General features: G+C 41.8%; 1 protein-coding gene across 1 annotated transcript in view; it reads left to right on the top strand.

Annotated features, from left to right (window-relative positions):
- The first annotated feature begins 3029 nt into the window (after positions 1-3029).
- Positions 3030-23684, top strand: part of thsd7ba (thrombospondin, type I, domain containing 7Ba) — a 140457-nt gene continuing 119802 nt past the window's right edge. The window contains exons 1-2 of the mRNA XM_035173650.2: positions 3030-3104; positions 7092-7268. Coding sequence (XP_035029541.2) covers positions 7109-7268 — 160 coding nt within the window. The 5' untranslated portion in view covers positions 3030-3104; positions 7092-7108. The remainder of the gene's footprint in view (positions 3105-7091; positions 7269-23684) is intronic.

Raw genomic sequence — 23684 nt, 5'->3', positions numbered from 1 at the left:
GTAACTGAAGTAAAGATTTCCCCTCTGTAATGGTATTTGATGTAACTAATTTGATTAAGAGATTCTCTGCCGAGTGTCCATATTTACATCCTGGTGCCTTTTTTCTTTTTTTTTTTCCTTTCCCTTTTTCAAATTTACCCTGTCTGATCACATTTGCTTTGTAATTAATCACCGCAATTCAGCAATCTTCTAAAGACGCGTGTGCTTCCAGGCCTGATAATTTAATAGCAGAAACGGAGAAAGAGAAAGAAAATGACACAATATAGAGATTAAAGGATTTGAAGCCAATTCCCGGTTTCTGTGAGGGGGGGACGGATATTCAGGAGCAGATGGATGGAATCATTTAACTGATCTTTTTGTGGTGAAGGCTGGGTGAGCACTGCTGACTTAAAACTCTCTCTTGCCGTTATCAATGCTGTGACCCTGTCAGTCCGCTTAACTGGCCGTACCAGGGCACCTACAGCGCGGGGGGGGGGGCAAGGCAAAAAGAGCCATAGTATGTTCGGGACCACAACGATAAACATGCAGCTGATTGAGTTCACAACCCTGGCTTCAGGAACAGCAGCTGGGCCTGCCAGACTGTTTGAGGTGCTGGCAGAGTAGAGATACCTCTCTCTTTCAGAAAACAGCCACATGCAACGTCTTACCTGTCTGGGAAAGATTTCTGGAAGCGTTACAAACTATATGGCCTGTTTTACTGATGAGCTGTGTTTGATGTTTGGCTGCTGTGGTGTAGGGGGAAAAACCTGGTTTATGATAAATGGCAGATTTGAGTCTATAAAGGCTACTCAGGAAATGGTCGTAGCTCTAAAATAAGTTTTTTGACAACCAATGAATGGTAAGAAAAAGTTCAACATCCACCAACTTGAACAGATTCCCTTAATTTTATGCTATAATAATTTGACTAATTTAAATTCAAAATATCAGCCAAACATCCAGGTCTGGACCTCCCACAATGATCCCGGTAGCAGCACATGAAGAAATATAAATTTAAATTTTGCTGTGATCTGTGTACAGTTTGTAAGTAACATTACATTTCGTCATATAAGTGTCTGTTCAATATAATATTCTAAGCTGGGCTATAATGTTAGGATCTTGTTGGATTTTTTTTTTTTTACCAATCTTTGAGCCCTTTGATGAATTAGCCTCTGGGGGCAACTGCCATTATTTTGGGTCTTCCAATGGATGATATCTGGGCCAAGACGTCTTTCATTTGTCACGGTTTACAGTTTGACTAGTTTCTTTAAACACATGAGTAGAACATTTCTCCACTCTAAACACAAGCTGTTCTGTGTTAGCTTTTGTACGTGTTACTTTTTGGAATTGGTAGCCCAAAATCTTGTCTCTTTACTTTCTTCATATTCACATGCAGATTCTTTGATGTCAACATATCGATGTCTCTAGAGCAAACACTAGGGTCGTAGGGTTTTTGGCTGTGGGACTGGAGGATAACACCAAGCCTGGTGTGTTAACCAACCAAGGAAGGTGAAGCATCTGATAGATTGAGGTTGGCAGACAATTGTTTAAGACAGTCTGAAGCAAAATGGTGGACCAACCGACCAACCATCCCGAGAGCCACGCTACCATGCCTCACACACGTGTCAGCCTGCGGGGGGATACTTCAAATTCTACTTTTAGTTTCATCATAAAAATCTCTGAAGCGTCTGCGCAAACAATTTATCCTAATTTCTTAAAAGCTGTTTGCTTTACAGTAGTGAACAAGATTTACAGCACTATCAAACGAGTGCGGCAATCCTCAAGAGGTGAGAAAACACTAAGAGGTACCACACACTGACTGTAATCAAAGTGTAAAGCTGAGATTGAATAAAGATTAAATGAATAGCATGTTCCCAATTGATTTTTCTTCATCCACCAGGAGCCCCCTTTCTTCCTTTCTATTTGTTGGCTTTTACTTCGTTGCCAGCGGCTCCAAGGATGAGCTCATTTGAGCCACAATGGGAAAAGTAGGGCAAAGGACTTAAACGCCTTGGGAAATAAGGTCTGGGTCACTGGGGTTTTCTGAGGTTGGTGTAGCTGGGAAGGTCAATAAGGGAGTAGGGGGCCACTGAGGAGGCGGGCTGGGGGAGGATGGGGACACAAAGGCAGGAGGTGTTAATAGACTGTGGGTTTTTTTCTGTGAGAGCTCTCAGAACAGGCCTGGCTGCCGGGTTGACAGGTAATCACTGAGTGTCATAGGAGAACAAAACCTGGAGCTGCAACCCCTCGGACCGCGCTCTTGTCTTTGGTATCACTGTCAGAATGTGTCACAGGCAGTGACAAACCATCACTGTAAGCCTCGCAGGTTTACGTGAAATTCACAAACAACATCCAACGCGATGCACGAGTGACGTCGCCCTTTTTCTCTTTATAACTGGAGCAAGTCTAAAGTTGAGAAACACGACAACCCTTCTTTATGTACAGAAACCCCCCCGCCCCCCGCCCCCCTGAGATGAATGCTGTAATGAATATGACAGAGCAGATGAATGGATTATAAATCACAGCAAAGTCATGCATCTGGACCAATGTGTGCTAATAGCGTATACATTGAAAGGACGCTGCCGGGAGGTCATGCATCTTGATGAAGCCTCCCTGCATCTACACACTGTCATTCATTCGTGTTAGTGTGTAGCTGCGGAGCCCGATGCACAATGCGCAGCTGTGTAATAAATATAATCTTGAGAATGTCATTACATAAAGATTTTTTTTTTTGTACCCTGCAGCAGTATCGGATGTTTATGTAGTGTCTCTTTGTCTTTCTTCTTCTACCTCAGACCCAGTATCCCGGCCTGACTCCTGCGCTAACCCCGCACGGAACGTCAGTGGGTAGGCACTTGACTGAGACAGCGCCCGGGAGTTAATACCAGTCGGTGCTGCCGGAGGTGTGACACAATCCCGGCCCTCTACACTTTGATTCACACAGGATTAAGCTACTGCATGATGCTTCAGGCGGAAGACCTGGCGCTGCTGATTTACCATCCCTGTCAGACTTAAAGCCTCCTCTGCCCTGCTCCTGTCTTCTGGGGAAAAAAAAAAAATAGTGAGAAGCATCAGCCACTGCACCAACCAGATCACCCAAAGGGATGACTGGCTGTCATCTTGCTCAGGTACAGTGCATATTGCAAATCAAGCAGTGATGGGTGTGATGTATTAAAGTGTGATTGCAGTTGTTTATGAAGATGATCAACCCTTTTAAGTATAAGGAAAGTCTGGCTCAAGCAAAGCAGCAAAAACAAGATCTTAGTCATGGTAGATAAAACACTGTCATTGATGGGTGGTCTGCGTTGGGATGCAAATTGAGTTCCTACATTAGTGTCCAGACCGCTGCGCCATTACATTCTGCCTGACAACATATAGGGTAGAGGTGTTCCAATACCACTTTCCCCTCCTGATACCGATACCTGGTCGATACTGAGTACCAATCTGATATGAGTGCATTTAAAAGAATAACAACTGCTATAATGTATTTGACATCTTTATGTTACAAACCCTGCATGGATGTGATGATTGCTATCATTGTTGTATGGTCTAACTCAGGTTAAACCCTTTGAAAAACAAATGTCAGAAAGGAATGTCATTGAACTTCTTTTACTATTTAGTCTCACAGTCATAACTGAAAAAGCGCAAATAATGAACAACATCGAGGAACACACAACTATTACCTCCTTTAAATATCTTGAAACTGAAGTCTTGCATATACCCTACATGTTGCTGTTTTACTTTCCAGTGTAAAATATTGCCTGATAGCAGACATTAGCGCTCAACTATCCAGAAATCACATCTTATTTCCCGCTTTAAAAGAAGTGCTTCCCAGTGGCAGTATACTTTAAAGAGGTGGTATGAGATCAGCACTTAGATTTGTGTACTCGCCAGTGCCCAACTTGGTATTTTTGGCAGTATGAGACATTTCCGACGCTGATATTAGAATCCGAACCTCTGGAATATAGAACTCACCACTTGACCTGTTGATCTGTCCTCAAGTATTAGTTATTTTTCAATGAGCAGTGCCCAGTAAATTCATGATCATCAGCCCCAAGAGGCTCGACCTTTAAAAAATGATAAATGTGGTTCATTGTATGAGTCTGAGCCGTCACCGTCTGTTCAGCCAGTCAAACCGAGAAGACGTCTTTGTTACAGGTCTGAATAGAGTAATGCACATTGTGCCAAAAGAATCCAGGAAGAAAATGAAGATGGACAGACATATTCTTAAATATGAGCCTGTACGGTGACAGCTGAATGCAGCTGCTCCCACAGGCCTGAGATCAAAGAAATACAGAAAAAAGAAAAGAAGTGTTGTGCGTTGAATTTCTGATTATTTCAGCGCCTTCATGGTCATTCCTGCCAATGAAAACATCTGCAAAAAATCTGCCTGTTTGGATATCCGTTTTTTACATTGCCAAACCCAATCAAAAACAATTACATGCCCCACAATGTGGGGGAGAATACTTGCAGCTGCGGTAACCTGAATACACTGGATGCAGTAACACAAAGAAGAGCGCAGGGATGCAAGCAGGAATTTAAGCTGAGAATGTGACGGGAGACTTAGCCGGTTGGCGACATGATTGCATGGAAATCCAGGGGAGAGGGCTGCAGCTCTGCTAAACGGGCTGCGATCAAAGGCCTTTGTTTCCATTTCAGACAGAACTGGGTGTTGGGCTTATTTAAAGAGAGTACGGGGGGATCGCCTGGTGATTGTTCGGAGTCTTGGCGCACCAAATTAGCTTTTGATATTCATTTGGAAAGATCTAATCAAACATTAATTATTGTGACCACCTGCGAAAGGGGGGGGGGCTGTGAAGTGCTGCTCATCTGCTCCCTTATGATAGCTGCGGGGTCCTCACTCTCCAGAGAGCGAGCCCCAGACGAGGACCGCAGGAGACAGGGAGGCAGATTGCATTCCATCAGATCATGGAGTATCTAATAGGATGCACAGCAGCATCTGAGCCACGCTGCTGTTTGCCAGGTTTCCTGTGGCCGCTGAGAACCTGGCACGATTCCTTTGACCCAGATATTTAGCAGCTTTAAGAGCTTTCCCTTTTTTTTCTTTTTTTTTTGTGGAAGATTTTCAGGACAGTCAGTGTTCTTCGTCTGCAGGGAGCCACAGACTGGCTGAGCCCGAGTCTGAGCTGTGCGAGCGCAATTGTCACCAATTCTTCAAACTGAGAGGCTTGAAGAAAAGCAACCATTCATCTGACTTTTTTTTATTGCAAACCCATCTAACACAAGGGGAAGATGCCTGTGGGTCATTCGCTTGCCTTCATCATCTCTGTTCACGAGCGTGTTTTTCACTCAGTTGTGACATGTTCCGTCACCCGATGGAGAGCGCTGCTTGTCCCATGAATAGTCAAATTAGACTGGCTGGAGGGGGGATGTAATCTGGGTGCAGTCAGGTATGGCTTCCAGAGCAGTTCCAGCCCGAGAGGTTGGCTAGTAATCAGCAGCCAGAGGTGTCTAATTGGCATATGGCTGCGTGAGCGCCGACTCTGCTCATTCACCCAAACAGAATACATTTCCTGGCCAACAAAAAAATGCAAGACAAAGGCAGCTTAAAAAAAAACAAACAGTGCATCCATCCTATTCAAAGTGGATGAGTTCTTTAACATGGAGAGAGGACACTTCAAGCTATTGTTATTCCATGGGTTGGCACATTTGAAACGCCTGCGCTGGTACAGTTTGTGTGAGCCCCGTTGCTGCAGATATACAGCAGGACATTCATGCAAGAGTTGTATTTTTTAATGCCAAACCTGTTTGTTTTTGGACCGAATGCAAAAGCTCCTCTGACGCTAAGGAGACCAAAGTTTGACTATAGAATAACACATCAAACCTGGAAGGAAAATTGGACAGTCCATCAAAAAGCGGGCATCTGGCAGCGCACTTCTGGGCACCGAGCCATCTTCACCCTCGCAATGCTTCCTCATTAAACAAAATTTGCCCCCCACCAAAAAACGCAGCTAAAGTGGCAAAGTCAAAATCTAATTTGCACTGAATGAAATCAGGCAATACTAATTCAGCACTCAGCATGTGTAAATAATCTTACATCTCAAATGGCTGCCCCGTAGTTAATCTACCATCAGATGCGATGTTTATTTATCAACACAAAACGCGACGCAGTGATCTGTGAACGTTAAAAGAAAAAGAAATTAAAAGATTTTTATTTTGCCATCATGCAGAGACATGATGTTCATGATCAAATTCAATAAATCCGTCACCTGACGAGTGTATCACGGATCCCAACTTCCTCCATCTTTCACAAACTTTTTCCACTTCCTTAATTCGCTTTCCTTTTCTTCTTTTATGCTTTTCATGTTTTTCATTTTTTGCTGAATTAAGTGTTACAGTCATAGGTTTCACTGTGTATCAAGGAGTGTGTTTTGGTTTTGCGACCAGTTCCGCAGTTGCCCGATGACGAACTGCAGGGAGCGCTCTGTGGGATGATAAAGACAATAATAACAAGTCTCACAATAACCGAAGTGCTACGTCGCTGCAAAATTAGTTTTGGGAAAATGAATCACGACAGTCCCGAACGCTAAACACCAGTCTCTCAAAGCATCAGGTGTTTCAAATTCAATTCCATATTCATTAATTTTGCTGTTGGTGCAACACAATTAGAGGCCTGGTGAATCCTGGACTAATCCCTAACACTCCTAGGACATGAATCACTGCAGGAGGAGATATGAATAAATGAGCTGCAATAAAAAGGTACTAATACCCCGTATTACTCCAAGCTTAAAGTCTTTCATTCCTTCAATACATGTTTCCACATCCACCTTGGGAGGCTGAGACGCTCGAGCCTCTCTGATTAATTATTTTTGGTCTATGAGGGAGAAGAAGCACGCATGGTATCACACCAGTATGCTGGATACAAAATTTTAAAAAAGACGACTAGGAGACTATGACAGTATTCGTTTGTGATGCACGGCTGAAGGTGACAGTGAATGTCATGTTTCTGGGCAGGACTTTTCTTTTTACACAGTGGCCTTTCCCCATTTTTGAAGCGTTACACACACACACACACACACACACACTCTCCCTTCTCTTGTGTCTGAGCATCTATGTGAGTGAGTTACTGATGAATCAAACGTTCTCCCCCACAGGAGTAAGAGAGGAAGCAATGGGCTGGACTATGATTCTAAAAGATGACTTTGGGGTCATTGCCTGGACGCGACGAGCTGGGAGCTACCTGGGCCTCTTCCTCCTCTTGTCCCTCTTCTTCAGTCCAGTCCAGTCAGACGTTGTGTTTCACAGGGAGCATCAGTTCTCATGGAAAGCAGGTAAAAATGCTCTTCTTCTTCACCATGAATGTGTCGGTCACTATTTAAATTCTCCACCTACAATGCAAAACTCTCTCATCCCTGTTGCATAGTAGCAGTCAATTCCATACAGATAAATATGCCCTGTGCGCTTTGTTGTTCAACATTTATCAGCTTTATGAAATAATACTTTTCATCCCATTTCAGATGTGGGTATTTAACAAAACACATCTCTTTGAACCTGCTAAAGACCCCTCTAATGAAAAAGAGGCTTTAACTAGAGTTTAACCGATCTGTTGGTTAAAAATCTGTTTTTTAAACGTCAAGGCTCCATATTGTTTCACCGGAGCATATCGCTGATAATCTTCATTTTCCCTTATAAGGGGCATCAGGGGAGAAGAAGGTGTAGCTAATTATCATGCAACCTCAGGTACTGAAGTCAGAGCTTCTTTTTAACATTAGCAACACATTATCCGCTGTTTGATAACGTAGAGCTCTGATATATTGATTTGTAAGCAACCATTTACAATCTGCTCATCTCCTTCATCCATGGTTTCCAGTTCCAACACTCTTGCCTAAATTACTCCTTTATTAGTACTTGTCATTATGTAGAACAACAAGCTGCGGTTTGTGTGGTTTATGAGCCGAGTCCGAGCTGCAGGTGAGCGAAGGGTGGACTTAGATGAAGGACTTATTTGCATATTCATAGACCATGAAGTCACGGATTCATGGAAGGAAACACGAGTCTAAATATGTAATCTTCTGGAACAGATAAGCCGTTTTTAGTTCGATCAATTCCAGGAAAGAAACTTTAGGATTTGTACAGGTAGATATGCTGCAGGCACATTCAGTCCAATATGCAGACTGTGCACACACACACCACAGTCAGCTACTCATTACTGCTTCATATTGTAGGAGGAAAACTAATGTAAGTAATCCTCTTCTTTCTGACACATTGTTGGGGAGCATAAACCTCGCGCTGCTATTGGACGTCTTTAAGCCAGTGCGATGGCGGTTAGTATAATAATACCTCCTCTCTGACGGACTGTCCGTCCTCAGCCCTGCGGTGACAAGCAGGGAGAGGATTTTTACCATAATGATGTGTATGCTGTGGTAATGTCAAACAGTTAATGAGACATTGTTGCACTGTAAATAATCATGTCGTGGTATATGCTCTGCTGGGGATTTATGGCCCCAGTTACTACTGTCTGAGAGGGTTTTAATGAACAGGGGGCTGCACACTATTCTTATTTTCTTCTGTGAATACTGAGTCTAATGTACTGCATATATTTTTTTTACATGCTTCAAATACTTTTCTATGCTTCCGTGTGGTATTGTAAATGCAAACAACATTATTTGTGAGTGAATCACCTTTGGAAAGCTGTGTTGAAATATGATGTTCCACTAGAAAGGGAGTTTGAGGTAATCTCACGATTCATCCTTCACTCGCTTCACAAATTCAATTGAAAACGCATTTCCAAGGCAGCGTGAGGAGGAAAACTTGGCCTTCCCACACAAAAGCCCCACTCGCTGTGCGATTAGCACTTTCATTTCTCACTCCGTGGTTGGGTAATGACACTGCCCAAGTGATAAAGAGATTGATTAATTTCACTTGAAAGAGCGTATGTTCAAAAGGGATGTAGCCGGGACACCAAGTGTGAGGATTTGACATCCTGGCGGGGCTAAGAACGCTTATGCGTTGTTGCTTAGCTGGAAATGAAAACCACTTCAAAAACAAGAAAGGAAATCTCAAACTTAACACACCCCACCTGCAAATATGTCCTCTTAGTGTCGGCCTAACTGAGGGACTGTCACAACTGGCATCGCAATCTTCTGGAGTTAAATCCAACAACCCAAGAACAGCTAGTTGTGGAATAAAACATGTTGTGTTACGAGGACGTATTCGGTGTAGTTTGGTTTAAATGAGTAAACGCTCCTCGGGGCCATACATCTGTCTCCTGTAAGTCTTCTACGCACCAGCTCCAGGCTTTATGTCACAAGTCTGACTATCACGTTCATGTGGGCAAATATTGATTTAACTTCCCTGAGTTAAATCACATGATGCGTTTGAATACTTAATTAGGCTGACAAGCTCCCTTTCAATTTTGGACTTGTCAGTGGAGGGAAGATGTGCTGTAAATTATGCACAGCCACCCTATTGTGTTTCTATCTAGGCCAGCAGCATTGTGGGGTAAATCTTTTTTGTGAGCAAGTTCCCAGAGCTGTGGCTAAGCTGGGAGTCTCTGGCTCCGACTGAGAGCTGGAGTCATCTAAGCCTGACCTTCATCAGTGTCTTGGAGAGCAGAATGCAGCACTGTAACGCTGCAGTTAATGGGACTATTATTTAACTCTTTACAGTGAATATTCAAAGAAGATCTCCCGTCAAACAGCTGCACTTGGCCTTTTTAACAGCCAGTTACACATTTGCCATTAACTCTGAGCACACGGAAGAGCTGAGCATCAGAATAGATGATGAGATGATAATATGAGGTTGTGAAGGGCTGAGGTTCGGAGCAGTCGGCCATTTGTTAATTTTTTACAAGGGGGCGATGGTCACTTGGAATTTTTTACCCATTTAAATTGTGACACAAGGAACTTTGAAAATAGAAAGAGAACAGAGTCAAGTTAGTTTTGACCTTGATTCTAAATGGTTCTCATTAATGCCTTATTATTTCCACCAAGAAGGTTATGTATATTAGGGTTCTTTGTCTGTTAGTTAGCAGCATTACTCATAAACTACTGGACTAATTACCACAGAACTTAGTGGAAGGATTTGGCAACATTGTGAGATAACGTTTTTGGACGTTTCACCATTTCTCAGAGAATAATGCATCTTGATGAAAAACATCAGGTATGTTGAGCGGACGGATTTGTGTACAATTTCTTGTTGCTTGATTGATTCTTAAGGGGACTGTCAGGCCTTGGCAGAGGCTGGGGGTTTGTTTTCACCCCTGTGTGTGTGTGTGTGTGTGTGTGTGTGTGTGTGTGTGTGTGTGTGTGTGTGTGTGTGTGTGTGTGTGTGTGTGTGTGTGTGTGTGTGTGTGTGTGTGTGTGTGTGTGTGTGTGTGTGCCTCTGACCACATCTCTCGTCTGACCTCCTCCTGTTTTGCTTCGCAGGAGCAGGTGGTTTTAACTTTTAAAAATAAAGTGCTTCATAGGAAGCTGAACACACAAATTCTGTGGAAGAATTGACATATCAGGGGATGGAGTTTTGTCATTTTGGTGACCCCCGACCCCTTTTTATTTTTTCCTCAAATGCCGAAGCTAGCAATTAGTTGCACTGCAGAGCACAGAGTGATTTGTTATGTTCGGGGTGTGGTTTGTTTTATGCCATTACAATAAAGTTAATGTACTACTGTGGATTGCAAATAGCTTGTATGTTTATAGGAGATTGTTAAGGACATAACGGCAGGAAAGTAAAAGTTTTCAGGCCTGGTGTAGCTCTTTGTTTCTCCATTTTGTCTTTTGAATTTCAAAGGATCATAAACTGTACGGTCCTGTTAGCTTCAGGATGCTGATGTCTGCTAAAACAGGCTGTTTAAATTGGATTTATTTTGCCCTCCGGAAGCACCTGCATTTAAACATGACAGCCAGACACAGTGCTCATCCAGTGTCAGCTTTACACCACTGCAGGAGTAAGATCTTCTCTCCCAGGTTTTCATTTGTCATCTTTGAGATGAGCGTGTTTTTCCTTCTCTGTATAAATCTTTAAAAATGTTAGGACTCACCAATCAGAAGCCCCAAAGTTATATGCGGGCATAGTTTAACAAACAGTAAAAGTGCTGCTTTATCCTTAGATACAAGTGAGAGTTTCTCCCTGATGGTTTGTAATGCACATCAAAGCCTATTATTTTGAAAAACAAAAAAGTCTCAAAACACCTTTGTTGTCCTTTTTTTGACAAGGGGATCTTATTATTTCAGGAAAGTGAGTATTCATCTCTGAGGAGAAATATGTAATATTCTTAAACATAATACATTAGAGGCTGTGTCCAGTCACAAGAGTGCAGCACTGTGATTACAGGAATGTAACTGTATCTGTTCAGTGACTATGTATCCCCGTTTGTTTTCTTGTTTTATTCATATTCCTTAATTTTGTGGCTATGAAAATATTATTTTGTGCGTCGTTGCCTGGAGTCCTCAGGAGAATTGAAAAATTAAGCTGTCGACGGTTCATCTAAATTATGTGAGAACTTTGAGCCTCACGAATCAGCAGAGGGGCAATGATTTTCAAAAGATTGAGAAATCAATAAAGGTTTTCCTTAATGAGCGGGATCACAGCTCCTGCTGGATTATTCCGGGGGCTTACGGGACCCCGTCCTGCCTGCGGCCCCTAGGAGACTGTAAGAAAAAAAAAGTGAACTAATATGCACAGTGACAGGCAGGCATTTCATTTCGGGGGTCAGAGTGGATTTATATGCAATGTCGCCACAGTGTTGCACCATCAAAGCTCAAATCAAACATCCCTGCTGGAGCTAGGAGCTTCTGTTGTTTCTGAAAAATAAGCTCAAAGGAGTGAGTGTGCTGGCATCTCACAATTCATCAAGTAACACTGAATAATTTACAGCACACTTTTGCTTTAGCAAAAAGACAATCACATTAGGTAAATGGAAATTTCCAACCAGTTAGACAAGAACTTGTTATCCCCATACTAGTCTAAAAGATAAACACAGCAGCCTGTCAGCTGTTGCTTTTAACATCAGTCTTGTGCGACATGAATGATTGAGCTGTTTTATAAAGGAAGTGGAAAGGACAGTGGTGACGGAGGAACAATCAAGGAAACCAATGAGTTCCTTTCTCTTGGGATCAAGAATTTGCTCAGTAGTTGTTCGGTACAGAGGTAGTCGGTGTACGTGCTCACTGAAACGTGAGACTCTTAACGAAGCTACGGAACACAAACAATAAATCATAAATTAAGGTCTAATGTAAGTGATGCATTAAAAACTCTTCACAGAAGTGATCCGCTGACAAGTGACACGTCCAGAAAATGAGGAGGAAGTCAGAGACTGTTTACATGCGCTGTCTTAATGTGATTAATTACATGGGGCTGGACTCCGATTGAGGGTGGCATATCTGAAGTGAACACTCACTTTTCCCTTCCTCTCGGCATAAGTCTGACTTTTACGAAGAGCCTATGTTTCATCTCCGAGCAGCCACCCTATTATTTACATTCCTCCCTATTCTGACACTGGATCGAAAAGGATCTTGACACGGCTGAGTGATGCTTCCTCACATCTCTCCTCGAGCAACACTATTCCATACACTGAGCTTTTTGCTACAAAGGCCACGGGCGCAACATTAGCAATCAAAATTTGCAAACACACTGCCCTCTCTCCGTTTCGCCCTCCATCCACTTTAAGCAGACATTTTTTTCTCACCTCAAAAAGATGCTTTGCGGAGATGCTCTCAAAACTCGGTCTGAAAATGTCACTCTCACGTTGTCGTGTGAGTGGTTTATTAAAACTCTGCAGACAGAAATTGGAGCAGGAATGCGAAGAAGCAAACTTTTATGTTTCCTCCAAACACTCTTTGTGATCACAGCGTGGTTTTGATGATTGTTGTTGTCAGACACACTTGCTGCGATGAGGCAGTGGTTCGGTGGAGGACAGTCTGAGGGTAGCACATCACGTGTATTTAAATGCCTGAGTGTAAAGTGCATCTTCATACGGACCCGTTTTGCATGAAGTAAATTAGCCCTTACCAAAGAGTGTGTATAAAGATGGACGACAAGTCAAATCAGTGTTTCCCACAGAATTGATTAAATTTATGGTGGTAACGGGGGGGAGTTGCACTTAGGTGAAAGGTAACTCTCACTTGCAACAGAATCTGAGTACACAGACTAAGGGCACATTCACACTTACACAAATGCAAAGCGAATACCATGGGTCGAAGTTCTACAAAGTTGAAATCAATGCGAAGACAAGCTATGATTATCCTCGCCACAGGAAGCAAATGTTTAAATCCTCTCCTTGCTCTCACAGATACAGAGTGTTCAAAAGGCGAAGGTTTGCCTCTGAAATATTCGTATATGTGAACATTCCCTTAAGAGTGAAAGATAAGCGTGAGAGAAAGAACTGAATTGCATGCCACAACTGCAGCTGAAAATATGAGGCCTGTCTGCGAGGACAGTAAAAAACGTTGGACCATAGCGGTCAGCGAGCACTGCACACACCAAGTTACAGATCTCTTATGTTATGAGAAGTGTAAAATGTGTGTTTGTTCATTATGAAATGGGATCAAAAGTCATGATTGACAGATGAGACTGACTCTTGATTGGTCGAATGCATGTATCGGCGGGACCTCCATTCTATGTCTCCACTATGATCATTACATTAAGTCAGAATCTGTGCCACTATTTCTATTCATGGAAACATAATTTACAAACTGAACAGCTGAAGCAGTGTAGATTATATACCTGTAACACCACCCACACACACAGTCGCCTACACAGTACTGGACTTAAAATGACCCATGCATTACAGTAATCAGACCAAAGGAGAACTCATTTTACACAATTTGTCATTCAAACACAGCTGCCCCATTAAACCAGGGCAATTCATGAACATGAGTCACTCTAAGAAAAGTTGTAAGCAGTGTTTGTAGACACACACACGCACACGCATGCGCACGCACACGCACACACACACACAGCTTCTTCAGCAACAGAAATCAATCGACGAAAAAACACTTAAAGTGGTTAAGAAGAGAGATTTAAATAAATAACTTATTTTATGCAATAATGATGTTAGTGAGTATTTTAATGAAGATAATAAATATTTTGCAATCCAGCACCACCTGCGGCCCAGAGCACATCATAAACAAGGCTAATGAATCAACAACGTCACCAGACCTGGAACATCTGTTCCGATTCCCACTGATGGGACGTCCCATCTGGCTACTTACCTAAAATACTACCCCCCCCCTGAGTTTCCCTGCTGCTGTCAAAACAGGAGTTAACTCAACTCAACTTGAGATAAGTTCAGTGCACTTATTGTATTAACTCCAATGAATAATAGTTACAGTGACAAACATGCTGCAGACAATTTGTTTCCAAGTTACCATGCACAAACTCTGTGTGGGGCGTCTCATTGGTCACTTGCAGTACAACCATAGACTGTATATAAAGATGGACGACATGACAGTTTCCCAACAGTGAAGCCAGAGCGTCCCCACCTGGTGGCTGGGTGCAGTACAGCTCATGAACCCTCCCTCCTCCATGTTAATGGAAGGGAGATGGACCAAACTACGAAGTCAAAACACATATCAAATACATTTTTCTCAAAGATGGATGCTGTTGTTTTATGCCATTCTCATCATACCAGTATAGGTCCTAGTTTTAATTTTTCCAAAGTGTTTGGTTTTAATTACTCATTACTGGATGCTGTCAAACGTGGTGAAACATCATGATTGACAGCTGAGATTGACTCGATTGGTTGAGAGCACGTATTGTCGGGACCTCACTGACACGGCTCTTTCCCTCGATCGCTTCTGGCTCCGAATGTGCAAGATGTTAGTGTTCATATTCAAGATATTTAAGCTTCGTGGGAGGAAGTGGAGTCATGCTATCCATCTTTATATACAGTCTGTGTTCTCAACAAGTTAATTAAATTCAACTACATTTTGTACAATAGTTTCTGAAGTGGTCTGTGTGGAAATTTTAAATTAAATGAATTCCTGAGTGATGTTTTACTGTGTAGCCGACACAGTTCCCCTTTCTCTTTTTATCCAGCTGTTCCAGCTGACTTCATCCCCACTAAAACCATACTGTACAACCAGACAACTTAATCCTGGAAATGTTCAAGAAGCATGCCTTATTCAATGGCCGTCTATCCTGGTGCTGCAGTCTTTTTTCTGATACAGTTAATCCAATCCCTTTTAGAGTCATACATCACTTCTGTTGCATTAACAGTCACACAGTGACACAGAGCTGTGTCTCAGCCAACCCCTACGCCAACGGCCTATTATCTGCATTACATTCTCATTAGTTCATGTGCTGGTTTTGTCGAGGTTAGCAGTTGTTAAAATAAATGTGTCTGAATCGTTGTGCTTTTGCCGGCTCGCATTTCAATCACTGGTCCTTGGTCTCAAATAGTTAATTATTTAACGATTTAATTAATAATAATAGCTGAGAGTGTTATGGCAAGCTGAACAAATCTCTTTCTCCCTGAATGACCTAAATTGTTTTGCTCAGTGGATGAATAACACATTATATGAGTTTGTAGAATGATAATTGCAGTAATTGTTCCATTAGTGAAGATATAAATTACAGTGTTGTGGTATTTGGAGTAAACACACGGCATTATTGCTTGAAATCACGTCCAGACTAAATAACGTCTTGGTGTTTACACACAGTGATTCAACATTTAAACGTCTTTTATTTTTTCCCGAACATCTGCAGACACTCTAATGGGGAGATATAAAACATGTTGGCGACAGAGAGTTAGATTTTCCAGGTCTTTGTAATGTATTTATCTCTTTGAATATAATCACAGCGACGGTTGCCAGGGGATTTGTCCGGGGGGGCTTTGCTGTTGTCAGCACTTTGACAACAGCTGTGTCATCCCTGACTGTGTGTGATGTCTCATATGGTGAGCTCTGAAGGTAACTGAGGACATGATTCACACATGGCCGAGAACCCCAATGCTGCTGCTCGAGACTCTCCGTGCTCTGCAACATGCTAATCAGTGATGTCACACACGTAAAAGTTAAACAAATCTCATGCTCAAGAATGGGTGACATTGGTGATTATCAGTATCTGACTACTCTCATTGAAATGGAAGATAAGCCACAACATGTGTCTTTCATAGCAACCACGCGTAAACATAAAGCGGCTCCCTTTCATAAAGTCGGCCGCTCTCTAATTTAAGGGCTAGAAATAGTATTTTAATAATAGCACTGGTCTGAGATTGTGAAAAATTGGAGTTAGGTTAATTGGGCACTCTAAATTCTCTGTAGGTGTGAATGTGAGTACGAAGGGTTGTTTGTCTCTGTAGTTTTTGCTGCTGCAATACAGTGGTGATCTGTCCGATGTACCCTGCCTGTTGCCCAATGTCAGATGGGATTGGCTCCAACCCCCCCGAGACCCCCTAAGGGATAAAGGGTATAGATAATGGATGGCTGGATGGATTAAAGTACGGCTCGAGAGAAAACTAACCGAGCCCGAACAAAACTGACAGGCGTTCTGTTTTTCTGTGTCCGAATCCCAACTGAGCCCAATGTTTTCCACAGTTATAGAAACACGCAGTGTGAAGTTTTGAGCCCATCCAATGTGACCAAACCAGACCCAAACCGGAATATCATATTCTGATATATATGGTCAGATATACGAACTCTAGGATGATTTGACTAATCTGAAATTAGTTAATGTGATTCATAAGATAGATATAAAAAAAATCACATCAACTGGATTAGCAGCAAATGAGGTTGTCTGTTAAACATCTTGTTTTTCTGTTAACTCAGTGAGTCCAGACATGTTTTTAGGACTTATCACAGAGAATTAAATCAAGGCAAAACAAGGAAAAAAGAAAACCAACAGCTGTTTCTTTCAAATGTTGTATCCCATTAGCAACGTAGCTAACCATTATATACTTCATATGCGTCAGAAAGCGTTTTCCTTGAAATATTGTCAGACTAATCTAACGACCTCATGATGAACAAGAGATTTTCTTTCACTCGAGCTTTCAGCTTTTATTTTCGTCTCACGCAACCATTTGTTGCGACTCACTTGATTTAAGGGATCTCTCGCTGCCTTTTGTAAACAGTGTAAAGCTTGCAAGGTGTTTCCCTTTGTTCGAGTCACATAATATCAATTAGGCAGCTTGGCATCACAACTCAGCAAATTCTTGCAATTGTGCACAAGTGTTGTCGCACTAAAATCTGCCAAAAAAAGAAATGTGGTTTGTTTTCTGCCTCCATGCAAAGCTCCTTTGGGTTTGGCCAGACTGCACTATATCACCCTGATTATGATCAACTTGAATAAAGCTCATTGACTATTGATATTAGGTGGAAATATATTGCTCCAATTAGATACACCCACTATATCTCGAGCTTTTTCACGTACATGCACGCTGCATTATTAAAACAGTGCCTTGGGCTAATCATTGACTGGAAATAAACAGATGCACAGCTTTGTCTCATTTCAAATTGATCAGCATTGAACGCATCATATTTGTAACGGCATATACTGCATATTACTGCTATCAAAGCGACCTTTACAAAATTTAAAGTGTCTGCTCAAAAGCCCTTTAAATTGATTATGCAATTGAGATCTCATTTTGCACTTTACCTCTCCTCCTGACTGGCAGGGAGCTGATGGAGGTTGTCATAAAAGCTGCCGGCGGGTCTCATGAGAGCCACAAGGCAGGAGATTCCTCGCAGTCAGATCCTTAATCCCATGAGAATATTCTCACAAGAAGCTTTTCCTATCAAAAGTCCCTTTCAAGCAGCGCGGGGCTTTCACACAACCCTTATACAAAACGTCCTATTTCTGGACAAATCTCCCACGGCTGGATTTTTTTTTTCATTAAAGACTTCAGGGAGAGAACGGGGGAAGCTTCACAGCCATGACGGGTTTTTGTAACTGAGGATGTAATTATGAAGAGTCGCTGTGATATTCCGCCTTGAGTGCCATTGTGTAGCTGATGGGAGTCAAAGATAGAAGGTCACCTCATTACGGGATTGCTCCTGCAGCTTCAATTAACACTAATATTGAAATACATAAAAAGGCTTCTCCTGAGCGTCAGAGTTTTGTCTGATTAAGGCCCACGTGCGGAGACGAGATTCCTGAATTCATCAGTCTCAGATTAATATAGATATTATGATGGATGTTAAGAATTAAATGTAAATTAAACTTTGCAAAGGCTTTTGAACACCCTTTGAATTCCTCCACTCTTACACAAAGAAACATGGTAAAGTCCACATGCTGTGGAGTACATGTTCAGTACCATTAATCCCTCCATCAATATTATCTGCACCATTTATCCTTTGATGACATTGGGTAAGAGGCAGGATAATCCCCGGACAGGTCGCTAGTGTATCACAAGGACAACATATAGACAAACGACCATTCACACGCACCTCCACACATGTAGAATCAACATAACCCCAATCTGCATGTTTTTGGACTGGGGGAGGAAGTACCCAGGAAAAAGAACCCACGCAGAGAACATTCAAACTCCACAAATGCAAATATCCACCCCATGCGAACCTGGGATTTCAAGCGGGAACGTTGCAATGCACCGCACCACTATGCTTCTTCATGTGGGCTTTTAAATATAGTCTTTGTAATAGCTGACTGCACGAATCAAACCCCCCTAGACGACTTGAGGACAGTAAGTTTTGCAGATAAGTGCAGCTGAAATAAAGTTGTAACTGAATTACTCATTTAGAATGGATTTTAAGGCATATATAGTAGTACCCCACAAGCAAAAAAAAGTCACAATACTGAAATTTGATTAGTCAACAACTTCAGCTCCTCTAATGCAAATGAAGTAAACCTGCTGACAGGAGGTTCTCCTGTTCCGACCGCTGCAAACTGCGGCTCAAGTGCAAAGATTTGAGTAAATCAGCAGCTGAGGGGAATCAGGCGAGGAGCCTGTCCTGCTCTTTGAGGCTTTTACTGTTGGGAATATTGAGTTTTGAGGTTGAAGTGAATGACCTCCTGCTTTGTTTGTGATGCTTGTCTGCATGAAGGTCAGGTTTAAGCAATTGGTCACAACGTGGAATGAACGGACGAATCAAATGACATCTCATGCGAATTATGAGAAATAATAATCCTCGGTGTTCCACAGTGTTATTATTGCTCCATCACTCTGTTCCTCATATTTGTCTGGGTTCTTAATATGCTCCATAAATGCTCTCTGGTGAGGAAGCTCGCTTGTAATTCCCCTTCATAAAAAAAAAAAGAGGCTATTTGCTGCTTTAACAAAACATGACACGCCTGTTGTAATTACAATAGTTTTAATGAGATGAACTCCTCTTTGCTTTAGAGAAACTATAAGCCTGAAGGCGTCGGCCAGACTGAGTGCAGGGGAGAAGCTGCAGAAAATACTGGACGAGCTAAAAAATAAATGCTAAATAATGTTTCACAAAAGAACTGTTTGGTGTTCATGGTCTTCATGGTGCAGTTTTCCCGACGAGCTGTTCTCCGTGCCGGAGTGCTAGCTGCTGTGCCTTTGTCGGCACAAGTGCTCATTCCCCCTGCTGCAGACGGAGCTAAAAGTAAATAGGTTACCAACTGATATGATTTCCCCGTTTCTTCTCACGGGTGCCATTCCTATTCCATCACCGTTTCCTCCTTTGTTGATAATTAATGTCATATCTGGTGTCTTTGGTCTTTTTTTACTTAAAAGATCTCCTCAGAATTATGGAGGATTCCTCATTGATGCACAATCCACAGTAAGAGAAACAGGTAGATGTTCATAGTGTTTTCTCTGTGTTTGAACAGCAGCCTCTACAGAGAGCTGTTAAAATAACCTCCACTGTTTACTGTGTATTTGACCCACTGGGGAGAGACAGCAGAGAGACGGCGAAGCGAAAGCAAATGGATTTTTTATTCTTACCTGAGAAACGCTTCCATATATTTTATGATTGCGGAGCAGTGTCTGTCGTGACTGCTTGTTTTATTCTACCCTTTGATCAACCGCTGTGCAGAAAACAGGAAATACAAGAGAGGAAAGGAAGAGCGAGGAAGTCGTTGTGAAATCTATATTTTGACTTTTGAGGTTTGACACTTACTTTACAGGAAATTTGGAATTGACCAACTGGGACGTATGGAATTGGACTTTTTAGAAGATTAGAGTATTTTCCTCTCACTTGCTGATGACTAGCAGTCATACAGTGAATCATAAAACTCCTGCACTGACAGTAGTTGCAATAGTCTGCGGTTTATGTATCAGACACTTGACATTAGACATTCAACATTTTTTCCTTACAATTGGAAAGTTTGGGATTATTGACATGAGCTGCTTTTAGACATGCAATAAAGCTCGGACATTTTCCTGAAATTTACTCAAGTTGCTGCGAGAATAGAAATTTCGTAGTCTGAACTTTTCATTCCAGCCCCTTACTTTAATATATGGAAAATGTGAGGCTGAGCCCATGTGAGGATACAGCAGGAAAATGACCAGGAATTCACAGTGTGGATGAAAAAGAGGTATTAAACACGTAGAAGAGCCCAACAAAGATAGATAGAAATTTGAAAGACGAGATCCGCTTACCACAGCGGGATTCATACCTTGCCTCCAACATATTCCAGTCCAGGCTCCACCCCTCGCCTTAATGTTCTTGACATTTTCCTGTTGTTTCGACTGAGTCAGACCCAAACGCTCTCCGTACCCTATTTTAAGAGATTGTGTCTGAAAATGGCTTCAATGGCAAAATGAATCAGAAGGAAATGGCAACTAATGACTAAAGATGCATATACATAATAAGCCTGGCTTCTTTAAACATTAATGGCCATATATTCTCTGATGTGACTGGTACAGTAACTTACATCGGAGGTTTGGGGATTTTGTATTGCATTCTTTCGTTTGCATTCGACTACTTGTTTGTTTTCAAATTTGTCCAGTATCTAGTTAGGTCTTTGGAACATGCTGTTTGTTGTCCTAATTCAATCGTACTACTTGAAAGTAGAGCTGGATCGACCTGTTGCACTCAATGGGCACGGCAAACCAATTTAATTAATTCTGCTAATACTTGGCTTTCATCCTCTTTTTTGTTTAGCAAGGCTTTTGAATACATTTTTGGGAGTGACTTCTTAATCACAGTCAGGCGTCCGCAGTTTCCAATATTCAGCTTTTCTTGAAAAATAGCCTTTTTCCTAATCAGGCAAAAATGAAGAATAAATACATAAATAAATGAGACATCTCTGTTACTGTAATCTAAATGTATCAGGATCTTTTTCACGCAAAATAAACTCCAGCACTTACACTCTAATTGCTTCCTTTGTACAAGATGATTATGAAATTAGGACTGGTACATATAGGTCATTTCATCAGCTGCTGAAGATTCCTATTAGCTGTGGCTGAACTTTTAGAATGCATTCTCATTGTATAGAGAACAAGGGCTGTGCCGTTTGTCCTCCATTTCTTGTGTAGTGCTGAGAGAAAGGACCAGCTTCATGGTCAGTATGGAGACATTTTGAAATGTTCTGACTCTATGTTAATTTGGAATATAGGCATTTAAATAAGCCAAACTAGAGTTTCAACAAACGGCTCCAATTAATCAGTCCAGTTTGACACCACCCACTTCAGTCAGCATGCTGAGTCATCCTTGCGACCACGTAGGCAGATGGTTTTAGTTTAATATTTCTACTTTTGTTAAAGTAGCATACTGTGCTTCTTCCCAGCCACGTTTGTCCTTTCAATGAGTAACATCCATGTACTGGTTTTAATGTTGTCGTTAATCAGGTTTCTCACAATTAACGATGTTGCTGGTGCTAAGACGACATAGCGTTTTCCTTGTTCACCATTTGCAACCAGCTTGTTCCCATCGCAACATTTGCTAATCAGCACTAACCACAAAGCAGAGAGTGATTAACTGGGACTTTAATTGTTGGTTATAAACCAATGCATTGGGCAAATTGGTCACAAAACTGAATGACCTCTACAGCAGAGAACACGGCTCACAGCTAAACTGTACTTTTATCGAACAAGGGTGCTTTTGTTAAGGTTAGAGAAGGATTGTGCTTTGGTTTAATAATGAGATTTTCACTTTGACTTCAAAACCATAATGCTCCTTCACCACTTATACAGGCAACGGGCTGCGGTATCCTTGACTCAAGCATGACGTTTTTAATGCAGCAGACATCATTGGAAGTCTATTCGACTACTCTGCATGATAAAATGAAGGTAAATGGGCACCCAGTGTGCTAAAAGGAACGTCAAGGGGTTCCGACCAAGCTTAGATAGACAGCCAGACATTATGCCTCTTTGTAGAATTTGTAACTGTATTGTCAATTTATTTATTGTAAAAAATAAGAGTATTTATGTTTAAGCAAGTAATTCTAAAGAGACCCACACGTTGCAGTTATATTATACCACATGGATCTTTAGAAGATCTTTAAGTCTTCAGGGGAGTTGGCACAAATGATTTTGTCATTATTCATTTCAGCAAAGTGACTTTACCTCAGGACTACATCTCTCCAGCCTTCAAACCCTGGAACCTGATTAAAACAAAAAAAAAAGTATATTATTGAATTTCATAAGCCTGAAGTTAAACATTTTGAACTTGTGTGGAGCTCAAGAGGGAGTGCAGTTCACAGAGATTTAGATTAGGCTCTCTTAAAGTTGCATTTCAATCAGATGTAAGTAGGGGAGAGAACACTGGTGTAATGATAAACAGACATTGATGGGAAAAAGGGTGCTGGTGGGTTTTGCTGTAGGCTTGCTAGGGGGCCTTCCCTTGATCAGGGATCAAGCGTTCAGACCGCAGTAGAAGGCCTGAGCCAGGGATTGGCAAAGGCAACTGTATGACATTGTTGGAATATCCAAAGAAGCTACTTATCCCAAATGAAATGAGGCTTCATAGGCTGGCTTGGCAGACACTCCGAACCCTTTACTGCAGGATCAGTTGTTGGTGCTGTTGTCGTGTTCGTCAACGCCACTTACGCTGATGAGTCCCAGCCGCCACTGCTACACAATGCTAGGTCACCTCTTTATTCAAACTTTATTAATATTGAACCTATTGGGTGTTCGAACTTTGACACTGCACTTCCTTAAGAAATACACCTTTCAAGTGAGATGGCGTGTTCGTGAGACACATCCAGACAAGACACATTTCGAAAATTCATATAAAGATGTGGAGCCAGTATTTTTCCAAAAGGCCTAAAATTATAAATAATCATAGTAAACAAGAAAATAATTACCAAACACAATAGCCCACAATAACCCAACCTATTTGTTCACCTTTCAATACAGCACTCGGTCTAACTGAGCAGCCCTAGGTCTGACTATGTTTCAAATGTAATTTCATATACCATGACAACTGGCTAAAAATAGAAAGTCAGCTAAGCGTGGCTGTAATTGCGTTTACATCATGCAGATCCTCTCACACACAGTGACGCATCGTTCTGCTCAGTACGTACTCACGATTATAAAAAGAACCATCAGACAGATACCTGGTGGCACTCGGATCATTCTAGTCATTAGGTGCCCAAAGGTGCTAGAAGAAGTGAAACTCCTGCTGATGTAACCAAAGTTATTATTTCACTCCAGCTAACTTGATGTGAAGTGAAAAAAAAAAAAAAATGCAAGGCTTCTGTTTTTCAAGGTACTTGTTTGGAACTTGTTTTCCCCTGCTGCTGCTACAGTACAAATAACAAAGTACCTCCTAATCCCTCTGGAGATGTCTTTCCCCCATAATGCTAACATCTTGTGTTTATAGCAATATGTAAAAACGCCCCGGCTCAACATCCTCCTGAAACAGTCGCTTTCATTATTC

Source organism: Hippoglossus stenolepis, chromosome 13 (genome assembly GCF_022539355.2).
Source record: "Hippoglossus stenolepis isolate QCI-W04-F060 chromosome 13, HSTE1.2, whole genome shotgun sequence".
Taxonomy (NCBI): domain Eukaryota; kingdom Metazoa; phylum Chordata; class Actinopteri; order Pleuronectiformes; family Pleuronectidae; genus Hippoglossus; species Hippoglossus stenolepis.
The sequence above is the reverse complement of the archived record's forward strand: the minus strand, read 5'-3'. Positions and strand labels throughout refer to the sequence as shown.